Consider the following 23,812-nt stretch of genomic DNA (forward strand, 5'->3'; position numbering starts at 1 on the left):
ATCCAAATGAAAATGAGATCTAGCTCTTATGTCAAGAAAACTCCTGGTCTATCAGGGAAGACAGCATCTAAGCAAATGATTATAATATGTCATTTCACTTTTTGTCCATTTTACTGATGAGGACCCAAGACTCAGAAAGTATTCCTAAGTAATGAAGTACCCAAGAAATTAAAGGACCTACTATCAGACAGCCAGTACATGACAAACCACAATACCTATGACTGAGACTACAGTCACTCAAAATATTACTATAAGTAGTAATATTATTTAAATGGAGCTTGCTGAATGTCTAATGTAGTACCTACGAAGTTAAAGAAAATTTGGAAAGTCTTGTCTTTCATCACAAACGTTTAGTGAGGGCATGGTCATTTTAGCTAGCATTTCTCCTGAATATAAAGTGAATTTCAAAATGAGTCATCTGTGAAAGTATACAGGTCAGATTCCCAGTCTTCCAAGTTCCCTGGACTGCTGTGTAAAGTTCTTCTTGCTCAAAGGATAGGTAAAAAACATAACGAAACACTCCTGTCCTTTCAAAGGCATTGGGCAGAGTATGGACTGCCCACAGAATAAAAGATTTAAGTGATAACTACACATAATTCACCCCACATATGACAAGCTTTCAATGAAAGGATGAACAGTTTGGAATGACTCCTAGTTGCTTTTTTTAATCTTATAAATGCTACTTCAATGGCTGCCAGATTTGCTTTAAAATTTTTTTTTGGCCTTTTGTTAAGCCAGGAGGCTGTCAAGAAATATGAGGAAAACTAAATAGATATGTTCCCTTCTATTCTCAAACTGTGTTATTTCTAACACAGTGACTTAGTAAGCAGCTTTTAAAATAGACCTCATCACTCCTCACAATCATATGCTTTTTTCCTTCCACTTACCCTGCATGTGTAATGTCAAAGAATCTTTTATATTAATTTCATTGTGAAAAATTCCCAACCAACTTCTGCCCATTTGAATCTCCATTCATCCATTAAATATTTACTAAGCATTTAAGTATGCTTTATGCTGGGAAATCCAATGGTTGGTAAGACATACGTCCTTAGGATTAGGAGTGGTCTAGTGGGAAAGAGTGCCAAGTTACCAAGAAATTACAGTAATCTTGGTAAATGCCATGGTTAAGAACATCCCAGGGTTCTACAGAATCTCCAACAAAGGGCACCTACCCCTGCACCTAGGAAGCCTTCACTAATTCTCTCTCAACCTGATGGTAAAGTCAGTGAGGGCAGGGACTATTTTGTTTATCCAGAGATCCTTGGCGGTTAGCACAGGGCACATATCATGCGCAAGAGCCCTGAGGCAATAGATAGGATCCTAGCTGCAGAGGAAGGTACTTCTGGGGGAAGCTAGTTCAGTTTGACCAGAACTTCTGTTTCTGTGTGTTTGGGAGGGGAGGAGGACATGTGATGAATGACGTTAGAGAGTTAATTACTCAGGTCAGATTATAAGGGGCTTGGATGCTACATGAGGGACAAAATGTTTCCCAATAATTCCTTAGGCAGCAGGATGGATCAGAGGGGATGAGGCTGTACAGTAACTATATAGATAAACGACTCAAGAGAGTGACAGTGAGGTCAAGAGAAGTGAATGGATTAGGGACATAGTAAGAAGAGGAGGGGCAAGACTTCCCTGGTGGCGCAGTGGTTAAGAATCCCCCTGCCAGTGCAGGGGACACAGGTTCGAGCCCTGGTCCGGGAAGATCCCACGTGCCACCGAGCAACTAAGCCCTGTGCGCCACAACTACTGAGTATGCGGTCTAGAGCCTGCGAGCCACAACTACTGAGCCCACGTGCCACAACTACTGAAGCCCGCGCACCTAGAGCCCGTGCTATGCAACAAGAGAAGCCACCGCAATGAGAAGCCCGCACACCGCAACGAAGAGTAGCCCCCGATCTCCGCAACTAGAGAAAGCCCGTGCGCAGCAACCAAGACCCAACACAGCCAAAAATAAATAAATAAGTTTAAAAAAAAAAAAAAAAAAAAGAGGAGGGGCAGGTTTGGTCACTGATGGAATGTGGTGAGCAGGAAACAGCCAGGCAGAGGGCGGTGCAGCAGGAGCAGGTTCAGTGGAATGCAGTCAGCTCTGCACATGTCATCTGAGGTGACTGTGGACATCCACATGATGTTGAGCGAGCAGGCAGCCATACCCGCCTGAGCTCAGGAGGGGGTCATCGGGTACAGGCGCCGCTCAGCCACAGAGAACGAAGTCGCCCAGGAAGGAGGGAGAAACTGGGGAGAATCCCAGGAAAGAGACGCCAAGAGGCTCACTCCCAGCCCTGAGCCCCAGTCCCCACGGCCTCTGGCTCTCGCCCAGCTTCATCCCACACCCCCGAGACGATCTGCTCGCCAAACTCTGCTCCCACTTATCTGGTCCAGTCTGTGACAGGAGCTCAGAAGTCGTGGCAACCTTCCCGAAGCATTACCTTTATGTCAGTAACTTGGGAGACGGCAGAGATTTTTATCTTAGACACTGCAAAATTATAAAGCAGAAAGCACACCAAAAAACCTCTCGTTTTAAAAAAGATGTAAGATTCCAGTGTTTTGTGCTTTCAACTCCTCAGGCTCTGTATTCTCACAAGAAACAGGCATCCATCCCATGCGCAACTTCAGTGATATAGTGGCCATTTGGTCCTGTTTGCTCATCATGTCTCTCACCTTTGGTGAAAAGTACCCCCATTCTTTAAAAACATAAAAAAAACAGAAATGCCCCAGTCTTCCTCCTTTACCCTATCAAATAGGTAAGGTAGCCAAGTACAGTGCAAGTCGCCCTTCCTAATTCAAGTTCTGAATCATACAGTGAACTAATCTTCAACAAAGGTGCTGAGAATACACAGGATCAGTCTCTCCAATAAATGGTGTGAGGAAAACTGGATATCTACATGTAAAGAATGAAACTGGACCCTTACCTTATACCATATGCAAAAAATCAACTCAAAATGGATTAAAGACTTAAATGTAGACTGGAAACTGTAAAACTCCTAGAAGTAAAACTAGGGGAGAAACCCCTCAACATCAGTCTTGGTGATGATTTTTTTTTTTTTTAATTTGAACCAAATGTACAAACAACAAAATAAAAAAAATAAATAACTGGGACTACATCAAACCAAAAGCTTCTGCATAGCAACGGAACAAAATGAAAAAGGCAACCAACGGAATGGAAGAAAATATTTGCAAACCATATATCTCATATGGGGTTAATACCCCCAAAATATAAGGAAATTCATACAATTCAATAGCAAAATAACAATAACCCAGCTTAAAAATAGGCAAAGGGCTTAGACAGACATTTTTTTCTGAAAAAGATAACCAAATGGCCAACAAGTATATGAAAAAGCGCTCAACATCACTAGTTACCTGGGAAATGTGAATCAAAGCCACACGAGTATCACACCTGTTAGAATGGCTTTCATCAAGAAGACAAGAGTTAACAAGTGTTTGCGAGGACATGAAGAAAGGGGAACCCTCGTGCACCGTTAGTGGGAATGTGAACTGGTGCAGTCACATGGAAAACGGTATGGAAATGCCTCAAAAAATTAAAAATAGTACTACATGATCAAGTAATCCCACTTCTAGGTATTAAGCCCAAAGGAAATGAAATCACTCTCTCAAAAAGGTACCTGCACCCTCATGTTCATTGCCGCATTATTCACAAGAGCCAAGACACGGGAATAACCTAAGTGTCTGTCAGTGGATGAATGGATACATGTGATACACACCTTTATAAAAGGAAATTCTACCATTTCCAACAACATGGATGAACTTGGAACATGAGACTAAGAGAAATAAGCCAGACACAGAAAGACAAATACTGCATGATCTCACTTATATGTGGAATCTGAAAAAATCAAAACTCATGGAAACACAGAATAGAATGGTGGTTCCCAGGGGCTGGGGGACAGGGGAAAAGGGGAGGTGTTGGTCAAAGGGTACAAACTTTCAGTTATAAGATGAATAAGTTCCAGAGATCTAACATATCTCATGGTGACTGTAGTTAATATTTACCTGAAATTTGCAGGGGGTAGGTCTTAAGTATTCTCACCACTCACACAAGAAAAGGGAACTATGTGAGGTGATGGGAGATGTTAACTAGCTGGACGGTGGTTAACTATTTCACAAGGGCTACAGACATCAAATGTCACGCTGTACATCTTATACATTTAATATACATACACAATTTTTACTTCAATAAATCCTGAATCTTCCACTTACCATGCAACACTGGGCACACCTGTAAGACTGCAAGGAGACGCGAGTTAATACACTCTAGAGCTCAGGAACTATGACTGTCATCACACACATGTGCCTGGAGCGGCCAGGGCCCAGAGCTCCAGCCTCCTCTTTAAATCCGTTTGTAAAAATGACACAAGCCCAGTGAGAAGCAGAGATGGAAGGAGCTGTCCTGGTGTGGAGATCCTCGTGCTAATCGTAAAGGTCTTCCTGAGGAGCTAACAAATGCCACTATTTCTCAAGCTTATTCAAGTTGGGTGTCTATACTTGCTACTAGGGTCCTAATTAATACAGGGAATTGCAAAGGAAGCTTTTATAAACCGCCGCAGTGCTCGCTGGGAATGGGGTATGGATAAAATTGGTCAATAAGGAATTCCATAGCAGTCCAGTGGTTAGGATTCCGCACTTTCACTGCCGAGGGTGCAAGTTCAGTCCCTGGTCAGGAAACTAAGATCCCACAAGCCAAGCACTGTGGCCAAAAAAAAAAAAAAAGAGGTCTAGAAAAGAATCAGTCTCTGCTGACAACCAAAGTTGTCCTCTTCAAATGGTGAGTAGGCAGAGCAATTGCATGTGTGACGTGAACACTGTCCAGAGGTCACTGAGTCAGTATGTTCAGCCTCTCTGGGGACTAGTCTGGTGTATTACTCTGGCTCAACTGAGACAGGCGCTGGTTTTATAACTTCAAAGATGCCCACTCAACCAAGGAACAAACTGAAAGGCCAGCTCAGTCTACTTTCTTATGTGATAAAAGGCAGGGGGACCTGGATTTGAGGACTTCGGTGAACTTCCAGGGGGATGCAGTTGTTCTGGCTCTCTCTCTCTCTGAACGTGCAGAGCACACGCGGGCATACGACACACGGAGACGCGTGCTGAGTGCCAGGCACCACTCCATTTCTCAGATCCAGCTCCAGCTTCACCACAGCCTCTCGTCCCCGTTTTCTCCCCTTCACTCCCCACCTCTAGCTTCTCTGTCAGTATTATGTCAAAGTACTTGACTCCCTTATCAATATTAGTGGAAATTAAACAAGGATTTAGTACCCCCAAAATTATACAATTTATTACGTAATTTAAATACATAGTATAATTAGTATTTAAACAATCTTTATATATATAAACATTTTATATACATATAAACATTTTATATATATATGTGTATATATATATGTGTATATATATATGTATATATGTATATATATATATATGTGTATATATATATATATATATATATATATATATATATATATATAATGTTCCAGAAAACCTGAATCTAAAAAGGGAGAAAATCCATTTGATTCACTCAAAGACATAAATGTGGAGTAAAAACTTTAAAACTCACAACTTACACGCTTAGGGAATGTGATTTCTGTTTAGTTGACCTGTCTAGTCGATGGGTTATTTTCTGAAAAAAATTCCTAAAATGCATTTTTTTAATGGCCTGGCCTATCTTGAACATAAAGTCTGATAACTGATGGTCTGTACTAGGAGCTCCCAAATAATTACATTCCGCTACAGTCGGCAGGTTTTTTTAAGCACATGTCTCACTTTTAGAATGCTACATACAGTACATCATCTGTGACCTTACCACAGCTGGTGTTCTCTAATAAGGATTTCCTATTCACATTTTCCACTTCACCACTGAGCGTCACCGTCTGCGTCACATTCATGACCCGAGACCAGCAACATCCCCAAAACCAGGGAACTTGCTAGAAATGCTGACTGATACGTGTTCCTGGCCCAGACCTGCTGGCCAGCAACGTGTCAGGCCCAGCAATCTGCTTTAACAAGGCTTCCATCGGAATCAGATGATTCTGATACATCTAAGGCTGGGAAAACACTACTACAGAATCCTCACCTGTTGACACTAAAGCAGGGGTTCTTAACCTGGGATCTGTAATCCCCCTTAAGTCAAAGGCAAGTGTGCATTTTCCTGGGGAGAAGCTGCAGAGCTGTCAACTTTCTCAAAGGGATGGTAACCAAGAAACTTGATTCTACGTTGAATCATCAAATTCAGCAGAATTCGCTTCTGCAAACATACACCAAGCCAAAATTTTCGCCAAGCCCTTTAATATCACTTAAGCAGCTGAGGCACAAGCAATAATAAAACTGCATTTTTTACGTTACAAGAAAGGAAATTTTGTGTATCTGCATGATATACCAGTTTTCTGAACAACCTCTTCTGCGTTGACATTCACACACACTCTGGTCCATAGGCTGAGTCAACAAGGTCAGAAAGGCAGGCAACACGAGAAACCACCAAGTTTACTGAGGAGGAAGAAGACTCAAATGTTTGCCGACTGCCCACCACACACACTGTGCCAGGTTTTACACACTTTACAAAAGTGAGGTGTGAACCTAAGTTCTATTTATCTAACAGAACAGCGCTGATACTGCCAGGTAAGCCCCCGTTTTAAGTGCTCTTGAAGTATAAACTGTGGAGACGACGGCGGAGAACCTGAGCTCACCTTCTCTCACGAGCACAACAAAATGACAACCAACTGCTGAACAACCGTCGATTAAAACGACTGGCAGCTACCAGAAGAAGACATTCTACACCCAAAGACATAAAGAAGAAAGCACGAGAAGGTCGGAGGGGCGCCCTCTCGCCACCATCAAGCCCCACACCACCTGAGCGCGCGACCCCCAGCTAGAGAACACTTACATCGCAGAGCCTCGCCCCGGCGTGAGCACGGAGCCCCACGCCAGGCTCCGCAGCCGGGGGGGGGGGGGGGGGGGGGTCTGGCATCGGGAGGAGCCCCCGGCATTTGGCTGCGAAGACCGGTGCGGCTCGATCGCAGGAGCCCCACAGGACAGCGGGAAGGAAGAGGAGACTCCGCTCCGGGAGGGCGCACGCAACCTCCCTCGCGTGACAACGGCATAACTGCAGAGCAGCCTGAGGCCGACCTACCTGCGGGTCCTGGAGGGTCTCCTGGGGAGGCGGCGGGCGTCTGCAGCTCTCTCTGCGGTCATAAATGCTGCTGGCAGACATTTTGGGTCCTTGGTCCCGGAGACCTGGTCCCACCCAATAGCCTGCAGGCTCCAGCGCCGGGGCGCCTCAGGCCAAACCACCCACAGGGCGGGCACCCAGCCCCACCCATGAGCTGACAGGCCGCCTCACTGGAGTCCAGGGCCACCTCCACACACGCCCCTAGGCCTAGGCCCAGGCCCAGCCCGCCCAGCAGCGGGCGGGCACCAGCCCCTCCCCTTCCGGGCACCGGCAGGAAGCGCGCACAAACCTCTAGACCAGCCTCGGCCACCAGGGGGCAGACCGCAGCGGCCGGGAACTACTGATTGCAAACACAGCTCAGAACCTACCCTGGTCCCGTACTGGGACACACAGGACATCTCCCACAGAGAGCCACTTCTCCCAGGTCGAGAGACGTAACTAAGCTACTACGTATGGGTTGACAGAGGCTGATGCGGAGACAGCACACGCAGACCCAGAAGCCAGAGGCACGAGGGACCATGAAGGTGCCAGCGACTCCGAGAATCAGCAGAAACGAAGGCAAAGCCTGGAGTTTTCACAGCTGTGGAACTGGTGAATTTAGATACAGATATGGTGAATTTAGGTATAAATTTAGCAGTAAAGTGGAGATAGCCAATCTACTGGAAAGAGCTCAAGTAACGACTGTAAAGATGATCCAAGAACTCAGGAAAAGAATGGATGCACAGTGCGAGAAGTTCCAATAAGTTTTTAGCAGAGTTAGTAAACATAAAGACCAACCAAATAAGAGTTGAAGAATTTAGGCACAAATTGTAGAACCGAAACAATAGATCTCTGCCCAAGGAAGCATGCCAATGTGCACTAACATTTCCATTTCCAAAGACCTAAGTGTGCTGCAACATTAGCACATGGGAACAACCAAGCTATTATCACTCTACTTAAATCTTGGGTTGACCACCATTCGGCCAGCATCCCCACCGCCTGGTTCCATCACCGTGTAAGACTTTAGATAGTAAACAGTGTTCAGCAATTACGTGTCTAGACGGAAAAAACTTTTTTGGTCTTGGTTGTTGTTTTTAACACAACATAGCTGGCTTTCAAAAGTGGTACCTAATTTTAAAGCACCAAAGCTGTCACTCAAATAAGATGTACTTGGCATAATCAGCTCTAAAGTAAGGCTATCACTACCTTCAATAAGCATTAACGCTGATTATTTCTCAGAAAGCCAAGTGATACCCAGCTTGGGGTGCACTACAGTTCACAAGGGCACATAGTCTTCATTCCCTCCTAAAATAAACCTAAGTTGACCCCTCACACTCCTCCAGCCAGTCCTTAAGTTTTCCTGAGTCCATTCCTCTCTTGCCAAGCTGTCTGCCCCTTGCTCTTTCCCCACCTACAGTCCCTCTGACTGCCCCAAGTCCATCCTGTCTGGGAAGATGCAGGACAGAAGAGTGTTTCCTAGCTACACGGTCAATCACTGACCAATCACCACTCTACTATTTTGGATTTGGGATCCTACTAGGAAAATGAACCTACCAACACGTTTGAACTGGTCACCCCACTCCACCTCACCCCCCAAAAAGCATGCAGGCTTGTCACTGAAAAAAGCACACTGTTTATGGTTCAGGATCACAAACCTGGAAGGTTCCTGAGGAAGAGTCCTTTAATGTGCAAGGGACCTAGTCTGATGTTCTTATTTTACAGATTAGAATACTGGAGTTGAGATGTCATGTGGACTTGCCCAAGGCTGGCAGCTATCCAAGAGGCAGAAACTAGAACCACACTCCAAACTCTTCCCACTACCTCCCAAACACCACAAAACCCTACAGTTAAAGTTTTTAAGAAAAACAAAATAAAACGTCCAATACACAGAAAAGGTCTCTCTACATTCAGACAGAATAAAGGCAACCGGTACAACGAGAAATGCTCAACAGACACCGCTAAGTACCAAGGATCTTTATTCTCAGGTCTGATACTGAATCTGTGGCTGCAGATAATGTCACTATTTTGAGAATAAAAGGTCCCATTATCTTCTTTGCAAGTCTTCAGCCACAAAGTTATACCTTATTCCCATAACAAGATAAGTGAATCAGGCTGGAAGGGGATTCAGGAGGTACACTGATGATAAAAGCAAAGGGGAACACACACTTTTACAAGCATATTGTCCCAGTTACCTTGAAGGTTAAATTTCAGATTAATTTACAAAAGTAGTGACAGAACCATGATTTCAGTGAAAATCAACATAAGTTATACCTTAAAAAAAAAAAATCAATTCAGAAATACTAAGTCAGGCAAGCATGCAAAATTCAGAGTATTAAAAAATGCAAGGGCTAGTTGCCCAAACAGATATATCCCTCAGAAAAAGGGATTTGAAAATGCTAAACAGAACCAAAGGAATTAGAAGCTGAATCAGCAGACCAATTCCCTCATTTTATAAATGCGGGCAGACATTAACTGGCGAAGCTTACTCAGCTAGATTAAGGGTGTACACAGATCTAATTCCTGGTGCTATTTGCAACTACACATATCTAAAATACAAGGAGATAAATATCCGGAACACATTAGGCCCACTGATTTAATCAACGGTGGGAGTGAAGTTATTATAGCACAGCAGCACATTAGACATATTTAAAAGATTAAATGGAAAGAATCTCTTAAAGATTTTAATGCTCAGTTTTAATACACAATCAAGTTTCCATCCAATCATCTGATGTACAGCGAACTGCACTAGCTTAAAAGAAAAAAGTGCATTCTTCAGTTTTCTTCTACACTTTTTTTGGCCTATCTTTCAAAACTGAGCATTGGGTATTTTTAATGTAAGTAATGTGATGTTATATATGTACATTCTAATTGCACGTTTTAGGAATAAACAAAATCCATATTTCGGTAACTGAGTGTATTTATAAAATGAAAACCTATCAAAATACACTTTTCACTGAGAAAAATAAATAAAACACACAAATGGATCTACACAAAGTAAAAATTAACTTTGGTAGATTTCAGTGTAGGACAGTCCATAACAAGCTTATTTGCCCTTACGCCCCCAGAGCTGATCATCTTCCAAGTTAAGATTTTAAAAATATTTTTTAATTGAGATTATTATGTTGACATTTATTTCTCATTCCACATCATCTTCAGCCAAGCTCTGAGCACTTACAATTCTCTGAAAGAGAAAAGAATTTTTAATTTTTAGAAGTATGATAAGCATTTAATCAGGATTCTAAGTTCAACATAAAATGCTCTTTGTATCAAATCTCTGAATCAAATCTTGCTGAGGTTTAACCCATACTGAGATATCAACATTTAACACTTCATACGTTGTTTTTTATCTGAGAAAATAATGATCATTGTCAGTCCCATCTCAAAATTCAAGTCAACAAAGGAACCATAACATTATATCGTGTTACATGTTAGTCAATTTTGTAACTAAAACCAAAAAGGATTTAAGATTTCTTTTCACTCCCACAGGAACAAATACCAATTAGTGCTGTAGTGATCATTCTATCCTTCAAACATTTCCCTTTTCTGCCTGTAAATGGTCAGTCATTATACAAAGACATCACACTCAGGTCAATTTTCCAAAAGCACTATATGCTATGCTGTCTTTCAAAAGACAGATAATCTTAGAGGATTCTGACAATTGACTGGGAACCACAGTAGTCTAAAATAAAAAAGATTAAAACTCCTTGGTTTTCCAACTCTTTCCCTTAAATCCTTTTTTTTTTAAACATCTTCAATGGAGTATAACTGCTTTACAATGTTTTGTTAGTTTCTGCTGTATAACAAAGTGAATCAGCTATATGTATACATATATCACATAAATCCCCATATCTCCTCCCTCTTGAGCCTCCCTCCCACCCTCCAGTTCATCACAAAGCACCGAGCTGATCTCCCTGTGCTATGCAGCTGCTTCCCACTAGCTATCTATTTTACATTTGGTAGTGTATATATGTCCATGCCACTCTCTCACTTCATCTCAGCTTACCCTTCCCCGCCCCATGTCCTCAAGTCCGTTCTCTACGTCTGTGTCTTTATTCCTGTTCTGCCCCTAGGTTCATCAGAACCATTTTTTTTTTTTTAAGATTCCATATATATGTGTTAATATACGGTATTTGGTTTTCTCGTTCTGACTTACTACACTCTGTATGACAGACTCTAGGTCCATTCCCTTAAATCTTTAGAACCTCTTTCTTTTCAGTCCCTTTCCAAGCTAGATGAGTTAAGGTGAGTTTAAAGAATTGTAAAGATGAGTTTAAAGAATTAACCAGTCATTTTACTAATTTTTAATTATATCAACGATGAAAATTCATTTAATAGACATGATATTCCAAAAAGTAGATTCATTCAGGCTCCTTGAGAAGGATTTAAATTGAATGGAATGCATTTTAATAAACTCTTAAGTTATGCTTAATCTCTTATTTAAATGGGATGTAATTGAATAGCTCCAAACTTGAAGCCCACCTCAGTAGAAGCAGAGACACTGGGTGGGGCCTTCAGACAAGTGAGATCAGAGGGAACCCATAGCCCTTTTTGATCTGATTTCCAAGCTATGCCATCTTGGCTCCTCTGTCCTCTGCCAGGCCCCTTAACTGAATGCGTGGTTTCACACAAGAGGCAGAAAGCTAGGTTCAGAAAGTAGCTGGGAGTGGCCTGAATTTGATGATTTGAATACTAAGGCCTGAGATTTAACACTAAGAGACATATTTCCTAATCGACCTCTTGGGCACAATCACTAGATTTTATGCCCCCTCATTTGGATGCTTTTCTCTTAGGGAAGAAAATGTCAAGCACTGACATCTCCTGTACTATTTTCATTACATGCAGGAGAGTTTCATGATGTCATCATGTTCACTAGGCTCCTTTGTAAAATGCCAATGTCCCTAAACATTTAACTCTCAGATTCTACTCACTTATTTCATAACATTTCAAATCTTTACCTGACTAATTGTTGGGAGCTTAGTCAGAAGCATCTGGAACACTGGTGGCGGAAGAGTCTGCTGCAACACTTGCAGTAGCTGCTGTGGCTGTCCACAAACAGCAATCGCGTTTGTCAGATGGTCCACACCCTTCTCATATTCACCTGGAAGATTTACGTAAACATAACATGAGACTGGAAAAGCCTTTGCCTCTGTCCAAAACTCAACCCTGAAGTCTTCACTGTATCTCCAAGTGATAATGACCAAAAACACTGTGCAAGTAAAACCTAGAAAATATAGTGCACTCGTATAACTGATTAAGAAGCCATTACCAAGAATGAGTCAGATTATATGTACTGATATTGAAGGGACTCCAACACACATACAAAGGGGGGAAAATAAGGTACAGAAATGTCCAAGTTAAAAAAAAAAAAAAAGAAATGTCCAAGTTTATTACTATTTATATACTAAGAATACATAAGAAATTGCTAACAATGAAACAATATTTTCTATGAGAAAAGAGAACTGGAAGATTGGGGGACTGAGGCAGACAGGCCCAATTTTGCTTTAAACGAATCCCTTATCCTATATGAATATCGCATGTCAGCAGACACCCTAAAGGCCTTTAATCTCTTCTGAACCTAGTCATCACTGGCAGTCATCCTCTCTGCGGATCCAACAGCAAACAATGCCAAACAAGCCTGGATACATTTATACGTTTACAGGACCTCAACTGCAGTCAACTTGCCATCTTGAGCTTCCTTCACAGGTGATGCTGCTACAACTTTTGCTGACCTGACAGCCAGATATCAAGTGGTATGTTTTATAATACCAACAGCACTGAAAGTATCATATAATCCCTTTATGACACAGCAGAGGAAGAACAAGCCAAGTGTTACAAGATGGAAGTCGCCATTTGGTATGAAACACCGCTGTGTCGAGCCGAATGCACTCCCCTCCCCAGTGCTTAGGCCCCCTCTCAGGGAGTTCAAGGTGCAGCCTGAAGGAGACGTGAAAACGTTTCCCTGATTGGTAGCTAACCAAGGGGGGAAAACTGCGGTGGGGTGGGGATGGTGGTGTGCTGAATTGGGCGATTGGGATTGACATGTATACACTGATGTGTATAAAACTGATGCCTAATAAGAACCTGCAGTATAAAAAAACAAACAAAACAACTAATACTAAACTTTCATTGGGTTATTTGTATGGAAATATGTTAATATAAATGTTTCAGACATTACATGAAATTTCTAAAAATCTTGTATTTGTATGGAAATATGTTAATATAAATGTTTCAGACATTACATGAAATTTCTAAAAATCATATTTGTATTTGTATGGAAATATGTATGGAAATATGTTAATATAAATGTTTCAGACATTACATGAAATTTCTAAAAATCTTATATTTGTACTTGTATGGAAATATGTATGGAAATATGTTAATATAAATGTTTCAGACATTACATGAAATTTCTAAAAATCTTATATGTTCTGGTATAATGTTATAAGTAATAATCCTAGTTATTACTTTAAAATGTATATCTCAGAAATAACTAATTTTCTTGTCAACTGCATTATTATGAACTGTCATCAAATCTTTAACCGTGGTCATTTTTAAGTCTTTTGTCATTTACAGACAGTTGTGGGTGTACTCTGATGATTTTGCAAATATGTTCCTATAAAAGGGTTTCATCTTCAAGAAATACATGGAAAAGACACTGACAAGTACAGGTTTCTGGTAACGGACTGTACTGCTGAACTGAATGAATAAGCATTTTCAGAACTCTAATGAAAAACTGATGAACTCATAAAAGTGCTAACAAAAGATCAAGATGAAAAAAAAAATTAATTACATGGGACTGAGTGAACTGATGAGGATGAGTATAATTTTTGTGACTTTCTGTCTGAATTTAAAAAAAAAAAAAAAAAATTCCACAAGGACTCAGAGGCAAAGAATATACAAATCAATTTTCACTGCAAAGTAAAGGAGCTGTTACAGTGGAGGATTACTGGACTGAATGTCAATACTATGACATAGTATGAGTGTGTTTCATGTTTGGTAATTGCAATCATTGTTGCTTTTGTTGTGGTCATCCATGTACAATGCTTGGTGTCAGTCGATTTATCTCTTGTAAAAATAAAATACAGTGTGTGTGTGTGTGTGAAAAAAAAAAAAAAAACGTTTCCCTGATTGGTAGCTAACTCATTTTCTGTTGTAGGCTTTTTCATTGGTTCTCCTACTCACTCATTTTTAATCTTAGTTTGTTAGCAATTTAATGTAGGGACTATGCCATTTGTAACTCTTTCCGTGAAACTGAACAAATCCTAATTATGTCAAGAAATTATTTCCTGAGCTTCTGGGTTGGTGAATACATCAAAGTACTAGGAGGGTGGCACCTCCAGAGAAGGCATGAAAGTTCCCCACCCCTTAACCCTATGCATCTCTTCCATCTGGCTGCTGCTGAGTAGTATCATTTATAATAAACCAAAAAAAAAAAAAATTAAATTAAACTTAAAAAAAAAAAAACAAATATAATAAACCAGTAAACAAAGTTTTCCAACCCGAGTAAGAATGTGACCAAATAAGGGACTAAAGACTGGTAAATGAGAAAGAACTGCCTGCTACCTAGCATTTTCACTTGAAGTATTCAAACTGAAGAAAGCATTAACTCTACAAAGAAGCATTAAAAATGGAAAATATAAGACTTAGGTCTTCCACATAGGATGGGACTTCCATCGGGGACACAATGGCTCCACTGACTTGGAAATTAAGATGTCACATGGCCACTGAATCCTCATGCCACTGAACTTACAGGCAATAGATGGGATCACACTGTTGTCTGAGGATATGAATTCTGATTATTAAACGGAAATAGAGTGGCTATACCAGAGTGGTATGTGTAGAACACAGGGGATCCTCTGAGACACCTCCTAAAACTTCTAAACACACTGGAAACCACTCATGAACCACAGCAATTCAGCGCAAGATAAACAAACCGTCTCCTCTCTGCCCTTGCAGCTTCGATTCCATTGACATATCCTGAGATGAGATCTTGCTCAGCTAATCGACTATGCTTACGGAAGAGCCCTGGACGAAGGAGGCCTTGCCAAGCAATGAAGCTCACTGCCTAAGCTGCTATGCTTTCTCATGGCTTACTTTTCCCAAATTCTAACCACCCGAGTCTTCTACCTCGGGCTGGGTTGGTAGATTCCACCAGAAGAAAAGGCAGCTTGGCAGCTGAGTGAAGTACCCCTCTGGGTGTGCTGGGCTGAAACGGGAACAACACAAGCTTGGGAAAAAGAACAACTCTTCCCTATCCTTCCTTGACACCCCCCATCCCCCCACCACCACGAGTTAACGTTTCTTTTCCATCTGGATCTAAAGGCTCAAGACAAATAGACAGATGCCCACAGTACATGGATCTCCAATATAACCCAAAGATACGCTCTATCCTTAGACACATATCATTATACATGCTTATTTTTCTTTTCAGATATTAAAGTAATATAATCATAGCCTCTCAAATGATCCTTATGAGGATTTAAGTGCTTTACCTTGCCCTATGATTAAACTTCATATTTTTCTTATATTGTGAAAAAAGTCAATTATTTCTTAACAAGACATTTCCATTTTAATTTATAAATATTAGCAGCTTACTATACCATTCAAATAAAAAACAATTACTGCCTCCCTTACCTCCCTCAAGAATTATTTCTTATGAAACAGGAGACTTGATAAAAAGTAATGATATCACCATCGTAAACCTTTAATCTCTCCCCATAAAAAAAAAGAAAAAAAAAAACCCCACAAATGACCTGCATCATGTAGTTCAATACTATCTAAATCTATTATAACAGTGAGAATAAGAAAAACAAGTTGACACTTGATACTATTTTTATTAATGACAGCAACTACTTCAAAGCTACTTTGAGATAAAAGTTAACTTGACAGTAGAAATATTTATAAATACTTCTGATCAGGTAAATTAACCTTCTCTGGGACTTATTATATTAGCCATTCCTTCCTATAAGTACTAGAAAAGACCTGAAGATTAGATGGAGTTGAGGGAATTATACTCCCAGATATTCTTTCAGTTACTATTTATATATTACACTATGACTGTATTCTCTAAAGTACTTAAAAGCAACCTCATTTGTAAAGATTACTTATTGTCCTCATATTATTAAATTAAATGTCTCATATTATTAAATGCCTAAAAACTTGTCTTGAAATATTTACAGTATCTTCTAAAAAAAATAGCCACACTACATTAAAAAAGCCCCTCATCACCATAAGTTTATATTAGTGTGAAGAATTTTATCTTGTTTCCTAGTCTTTTAATGAATATTAATTACCTTGAGCTAGTAACTCTTCACCAAGCTGTATTTCTTCGAGGAAGAATTTCTGAACGGCTTCAGCATCTTTAAGGTCAGGTAACTGTTTAGAAATAGAATATCTAGTAACTGATACCAAAATTACTCCAGGGATATAAACAATACAAAAAAATCATGCCACTAAAAAAAACCTGAATAGCTCATTATGAAAACTGACAAAAAGAAATTCACTCTTCAACAACACTCGCAAGGATTAGAGGTTAGTATCTACATTCAAATAAATGCAAGAAAAAATACTTTTTGATCAAACCGGTATTTGTTCTTAGAAAACTGAATCAAACCCAAAGTAATAAGTAAAGAGTACACTTATCTTTACCATAAAATATGCACTTTACAATTTACGCTATTTTTTGATGGTCATTATTATAGATTTTTATATAACTATAATCAATTTGTTCTCTTCATCCAACACTGTCTTGTATAGATTTTACACGCATCTATAAGATTAGCTATTTTTAAATAGCAATAGAACATACCATTGAGGAATATATGACTGCATAATAATGATCTATCTGTTGGGCATGTGAGCTGCTTCTAATTTTTTTGCTATTACAAACAAACAGCTTTATTTAAATAATTTTGCATTTCTGCGTTTTTGTTTTATAGTTTGTTACATATTACCAGATTGAATGATTATGGTAATGATTATGGTATGGTGATTATAGCCACCAGCTATATGCATTATCTTTTTAAAAAATGTAAAACAAGTATTTAAAAAGTCCCTTTTGATTTAAAAACCTAGACTTCTATTAATGGAAGTTTTTAGTTCTTGATTATTATTATATATGCTCTTATTACCAACATAGGTGAAAAAATTTAAATTTCTAAAAGTGGAGGCATCTTTCATTGACTACCCCAGCACATGGCAAGAATATGATTATACCTGAATCTAAAAACACACACTGATGCACATGGCTATACAGGCATAGAGATATTTTATTGTGCTTCACTTCATTACACTTCTCATATACTGTGCTGTTCCCTGTGTCAAGCGAGTCTATCGGTGCCATTTTCCCAACAGCATTATTTTTTAATTAAGGTACGTACAGTTATTTTAGACATGATGCTACGCACACTTAATACAGTATAATGTAAACACAACTTTTATATGCACCGGGAAACCAAAAAAAAAAAAATTCATGTGACTCGCTTTACTGACGTCCCTTTACTGCAGTGGTCTGGAACCAAACCTGCAGTATCTCTGAGGTATGCCTGCAATATATCCATTTTCCTATATCCTTAGAAAGAAAAGGCTACTGAAAACATAATGAAGATATTACGTATTTCAGAAAGGTAGTTTGGAGATAATGGGAAAACAAAGTGGTCACCTCCAAGTTTCGCCTCACTATTATCACATCCAGTCAGCTAGCTGTGTTAAATTACTCAAATGTAACATTTATTGATTTAATTTTTTCATTGCTTCAACTTGCTTTAAAAAGAACCACTACTGATCCAGTAGGTCCAAGTGCTGGGCATACAGACAATGGAACTAATTTCAATAAAAAAGAAAAGCTGTATGCACAATGATTAACATTTACTTCTTAATTTACTTACACATGTCACACATTGTTTTATAAAGCAGATAAACCTATCTAGTCATTAAAAATAATCATGAACACAGGATCTATGAAAAGAAAAAAATGAATAAGAAGATTTATGTCTACATTTACGTATTACAAGGTAAAAATTTGACAGGTGGTGGGATTTTGGATCAGTGGGTGTGAATAATCTTATGTAATTTTCAAAATGAATAACGTGGCTCTTTTAAAGAAAGTTTGTAGGAAGGAAAATTAAATTAATAATAAATGTTTTATTTTATTATTTTGCAGCAGCTAAGTGAGAAAGTTTGAACTTTTTACTATAAATGTCTTCTGGGCCTATCATCTTACCACCCCTTAAATACTGCTCGCAAAGTAAGTTATGAGCTATGATGGCCGACAAAGGGAAAATAAGGAAGGACTGGAAAATCTGCAGTTGAACAGAGTTAATAAGTACTCTTAAAAACAACAAATTATATTTTAAAACAGAAAATCAATGTCTGATACCAATTAGCATTCTCAAAATACACATTTGAAGTAGACTGCAAAATAACTGTTTCTCTAAAAGAGATTATTACCTTGGAAAGTCCAGCTCTCTCCTTGGCAAGCTTCTGTTTCTTTCTTCCTGCAAGAAAGGTAATATTTTCATTTCATCATTATTAAAATGGGAATCAAAGGAAGTCTAAATGCTGTGGCAGTCATTCATTCTATTTGCAAAACATGCCTGACTCAAGCTCTCTTCTTGTGATTGGTCAGGGTCATAAAAATAGTTCTGGTCAATGAGCTATGCACAATAGGACATTTCTGGGCAGGAGCGCTTTCCTTCCCTCTCGGGCACCAGGATCAGTCAGCAGTTTACAAGATAGAGACAGTTCCAGCAGCTGGGTCTCTTGAGTAATTATCATAAGCAAAGCAAGCCTCTCCTCCCACCTTCAACCTACACAGGGCATGAAACACAACAAGACTCAAGCCACTGTTGTTTCGGAGCTTTATTGCTGAAATATAACAGATTCTGTCTTTACTGACTTTTGAAAACTACCTGGCATTCTTAAATAGGGAAAAAAACAAATCAACAAAAACAAAAAGCAAAACCAACAAAACCCCCAGCATTTGACAGTCTTCTTTAAAAAAAAAAAAAAAAGCATAGCTTTTATGCATTTGGCAAAAATAAGAGGGAAGAAGGGTAGCACTCAGAAATGATTCTTAATTCAACTACTGCCAGCTAGTTAAGAAAAAAAAAACCCTCTGCCTAAAGTCTGTAAGTTGTTTTGGTTTGTTTGTTTTTTGATATGAAATAGCAATACTACACATCTTAGGAGTAAGTGATGTTGTTTAAATCTGTTAGTCAACCCTTAAGACCGAATCAATAATAGGACACTAACAGTATTTTAAGTTGTTGTTTAATTGTACACCCTGTGTGAAAAGTGTTGGCACAAGGAAGCTCGGGCTTCCTTTATATACCAGATCTTCCACTGACTAGCAGTGTGTGACCTTGGGCAAGTTACAGTTAACTGGTGTCTCTCCTTTTCTGTATGTAACAACTGGTTTATGAACAATACCTGCTTCAGAGTTGATATGAGGATTAAATGAGTTAATGTATTTTTAAACAGTGCCTGGTTGGTATCCTGAGATATAAGCATTCAGTGTATTGAGACAGTGCAAATGTCCTCTTAAAACCTTAAAGCATTCTATAAATCCAAATTTCAATACATGACTAAAGAGGCAGTGACCTGTTTGCCTAAGTGCAGACAGATGGTTAATTTACTACGGTCAGGGAATTGCCTAAGTGCAGACAGATGGTTAATTTACTACGGTCAGGGAACCTTTTCTTATCTACACTTACTAGGTTTAACCACACCAGTGTCTCTGGGCAACTCTAGCCTCCAGATTACATAAAGTGCTACAACTCTAAGGCTTAAAAACTATCTTAGCACTTTCAACAAAAAAATATAGGTTAAAGCTATCTTACATATTAATTTGAAGACTGCCTATTTTCCCCACCAGCTACCTTTGCTAGGTGTTCATCACTGGGCAACTGTGGGGAAACAGAATGCATAACATATTCTACCCCTAATTTGCTTAACTAAGGGTTTCGTTCAGCCCTCTTTAGGCAGAAAATAATGACTGATAACTAGACTATAGTAACTAATGACTAAGTATCACGGTACAGCCCAGTGCAGAGAGGGTACTACAACTAGAAGAGAAAGACTTCACAGAGGAACTGGACCTGGAACACTTGGATGTTAAGGGTAAGCACTTGTTTTAGATGTTACATGCCAGACACTATTCTAAATGTTATTAATTAGTTTATTTTATCCTCATAGTAACCCTTTATCATCGCCATGTTACAGCACCTCAGAAGTAAACCTGGAAAGTTTGTGGAATAAACAGAGAAAAATACAATATGCTAAGTCAGAATTATGGAAAATGACAAAAATGATAATGAAACAGTAGAAGGAAACTTAGTTTCCAATCTTATAGGTTTTTTTAAAAAAATGGAGTGGAGAAGAACGCATGATTGTTGTTGAATGTTTGATAATCACCAAATTTTAAGATCGCTTAGTTGCTTTAAATTTACAGCTGTTAAGATTAAAATTGTGGCTTTAATTTATAAGACAATTAACTTGTATAAATTTCCAGCTATAAGATTAAAATTGTGGCTTTACTTTTATAAGACAATTAACTTTGTTACATTAACTTATTTTCAGGGACAGTACCAAATAGGATCTGTGTGACAAGAGGACACAGAACACACTGAAAAACCAAGGAGTTACACATTCAATCAGCAAATCGACTCAATATTTGCTAGAAATCCGTCCAAAGTGCTACTGTGTAAACCTAACAAGTTAAAACAGACTAAAAAAAAAACACATAAAATATGAACTTACAAAAAGCCCCAAATCTAAATCATTCTTAAAGCATTCATTTAAATGAGAAGATTACTCAATATATCTTAAAATGATGAATCATTTTACACAGTGCTGTATAATGAAAAACATCTGTAGCTGGCACTATAATTTGTAGATTAATTTTCATTTATTAGTGATTATTTAGATATAAATTATGCTGTAGGAGTTCTGGTAATCTGCTCTTACTAATGGAAGGTTAAAAAAAAACTGAATAAATTAGAATCCCAGATCTAACCTCAAACCTATTTTAAACATTTTAAGTCTCTTTTCCTTAAAAAAAAAAAAAAAAACACAAAACAAAACCCCAGAAACACTGATTTGAAAAACGCTGCCCTTTTATTACAGATGTAAATATTCTATTAGGAATGAGGTTAGAAAAACACAAAATTAAACTGAACTGAAATCAATTTCGCTCCACAAATACAAAACGCCCTCAAGTTCTTAAAATCGGTCAACCATACAGACTTTAAACAGACTGCAAAATTACTCTGAATAAGGTTTACTGGGTAAAGAAAATATCAAATAATTATATTCATAAACAAGCTTTAGCGTTCATCCATTACCATGTGCCAGGGGTACTGTACTGAACTCTACATTACACTATTTTACAACAGAGGAAACCTAAAGGTTGAAATCCGTTGCCCAAGGGTTATTCAGCTACTAATTCAAGCCTGACCACTTAAGTCACCAGGACACTGCTGAAACTAGAAAAAAAATTTATGAATTGAGAATGATGGAAAAGAAATTCTGAAAGTAACAGATTTCTCAATTTGTTCAAAACGACAGTTTCATGATTTCTTCGACCAAAAATTCATTTTCTCAAGGTTGAACAACAGGACTGTCGTGTTTCCAGAGGGAAAAAAGGTTAATCCATTCTTTACAGAGCTCTGCATCCACGCCATCACCCCCCAGCTGTTTTTGAAACTACAGGAAAATTATCTAAATTCCAACAGTTACACTTACAGCCAGCATTTACAGGGCCTTCTCCATGTCAGGAATGGTGATAGGCACCTCAAACATTTTAATCTTCACAAAACCAACTAGAGGCATTACCTGATTTTGCAAGCTAAGAAAATTAAGACTCAGCCCAAGATTATGCTGCTAATCTGTGACTAACCTGGGCCAGGAAAACTCAGTGTCTGAATCCAAAACAGCACTATTTCCATTACTCCACCTAACCATAAATAAAATAAATTATCTCCATATCCCTTTCTTCCTGAGACATGAGAGCTAAAATCAGATATCATACTGTAGATGATATAAGAACACTTTTTCCAGTAAGGTAGTCACTAGCCACGTGTGACTATAGAACACGTGAAATGCCTTATTTTAGCTTAATTAAGCGGTAAATCATTAAATCGGATAATCACTTCTTCATACTTCCTGGGCTTTAATAACTTACATATAAATTCTAATTTTAGGAACTGTTTTGACTGAGCAATCTAGGTAAGTTACAAAAGTTATTTTTTAATGCAACAAATTTGCCCTTCTATTGCTGCAAACGAGCATACCTCCGAAATTCAAAGATCACAAAGCTTTTGGTGACACGATTCCCCTCTTGTAAATCTCTCTTAAAAGATGTCGCAGGTATGAAATAAGACTGAGCCACAGGAGAAGCAAAGCCCTTTGGACTCCCCTGCTATCTCTATAGCATTCACTCATATCTTGGAAGCCTTTAGAACGAAGCTACCAAGAGGGTTTAAGAATGCAACCTTATCGTTTGAGAACGATACCGAGCTGGATTTGCAGATTTGGTCTCAAGCGCAAATTCGTAAAATACAAAAAAAACCCCGCGACTTTCGAGCTAGAAATAGAGGTTTAGAAAGATCAACAGCAAAAAGGACCACGACCCCTCGCCCTAAATCATAATACAAACAAATATGCATCTACACGGCGAAAATCTTTGGGGAAAACAAAATGGGAAAGCTCGCTCCTCCAAAATGGAGGGACTCGTGCGGGGCACAAGGGCCGGGAGCAGCCCTGGGAGCGCGCGGCCAGCGCCATCACCTTTCTCTGGCTTGTTCGCTCGCCGCCCCAGACCCGGCAGCACCACGCGGTAGGCCAGCACGCGGCGGCCCGGCGAGGAGCAGGAGGGGATGGGGACGCCGGGGTCGGGTGGGGAGGCATCAGGCCCAGGGGACCCACTCACGTTCCCGCAGCCTGTTCTTGAAGTTGGGGTCACTCCGTCTCTTGCGGTCGAAGTAAATGCAGTACCCGATGAAAAGGGCCCCGCACACGCCGGCGGCGATGGCGCTGTTCCGGCCCACCATCTTCTCTCCAACGAGGAGTGGGGTCGGCGGCGGCGGAGCCCGCAAAGCAGCCGTTGCCTGAGAACCCTCGGAGCGGACTGCGCCGCTCAGTCCCGAAGCCCGCCGCGAGGGACGCGGACAGGCGGAGCATGCGTCACTTCCGGCCCCTGTGGCCGAGGCCCTCGGGGATGTCCGCAGCAGTGCCTGAGCGGAGACTCCCGCGCTGCTTCTGCGCCTGCGCAGGGGCTTGGGCGCCGCCGCCGCCGTCGCTGCCGCTGTTCGCGTAGGAGTCGGGATTTTGCGGGAGGCCGCGCACTCCCTTAAGAGCCACTGAGCGTGATGTAACCAGGGCGGCACGTGGCGGTCGTGCGCACACTCCAAAGCGTGTGTAGCTGACCTCCCCGTGTCAAAGAAGGAAGGTCGCTGACCACAAATGCTTCATCTTTTTATAGAATGCAGGTAACCCGTGACTCTTGATTTTAATTGAATTTGCTTTTCAAGTTCAGTCACAATCCATTGTGCCCCAAGGACCATAATGTAGTGATACGATTTCAAAATGATACGATTTCAAAATGATGTTACAGTATAGCCTCAGGAGTGGAAGAAAATTAAATGGAGCGATTCCTGG

General features: G+C 39.9%; 1 protein-coding gene and 1 non-coding gene across 2 annotated transcripts; both read right to left on the bottom strand.

Moving 5' to 3' along the window:
- Nucleotides 1–9,115: 9,115 nt before the first annotated feature.
- TOMM20 (translocase of outer mitochondrial membrane 20) lies at nucleotides 9,116–23,362 on the bottom strand. The gene is made up of 5 exons (XM_059900454.1): nucleotides 23,085–23,362; nucleotides 18,605–18,651; nucleotides 16,450–16,531; nucleotides 12,112–12,254; nucleotides 9,116–10,337 (listed from the first exon to the last, which is right to left on the bottom strand). Exons 1-5 carry the CDS (start codon nucleotides 23,203–23,205, stop codon nucleotides 10,293–10,295), a joined length of 438 nt encoding a protein of 145 aa, XP_059756437.1. The 5' UTR covers nucleotides 23,206–23,362; the 3' UTR covers nucleotides 9,116–10,292.
- LOC132351366 (small nucleolar RNA SNORA14) lies at nucleotides 22,512–22,646 on the bottom strand. Its single transcript, XR_009498302.1, has one exon. It is a non-coding gene; the product is annotated as a small nucleolar RNA SNORA14 (small nucleolar RNA).
- Nucleotides 23,363–23,812: the final 450 nt, after the last annotated feature.

This window comes from Balaenoptera ricei, chromosome 16 (genome assembly GCF_028023285.1).
Source record: "Balaenoptera ricei isolate mBalRic1 chromosome 16, mBalRic1.hap2, whole genome shotgun sequence".
In the NCBI taxonomy this organism is placed as follows: domain Eukaryota; kingdom Metazoa; phylum Chordata; class Mammalia; order Artiodactyla; family Balaenopteridae; genus Balaenoptera; species Balaenoptera ricei.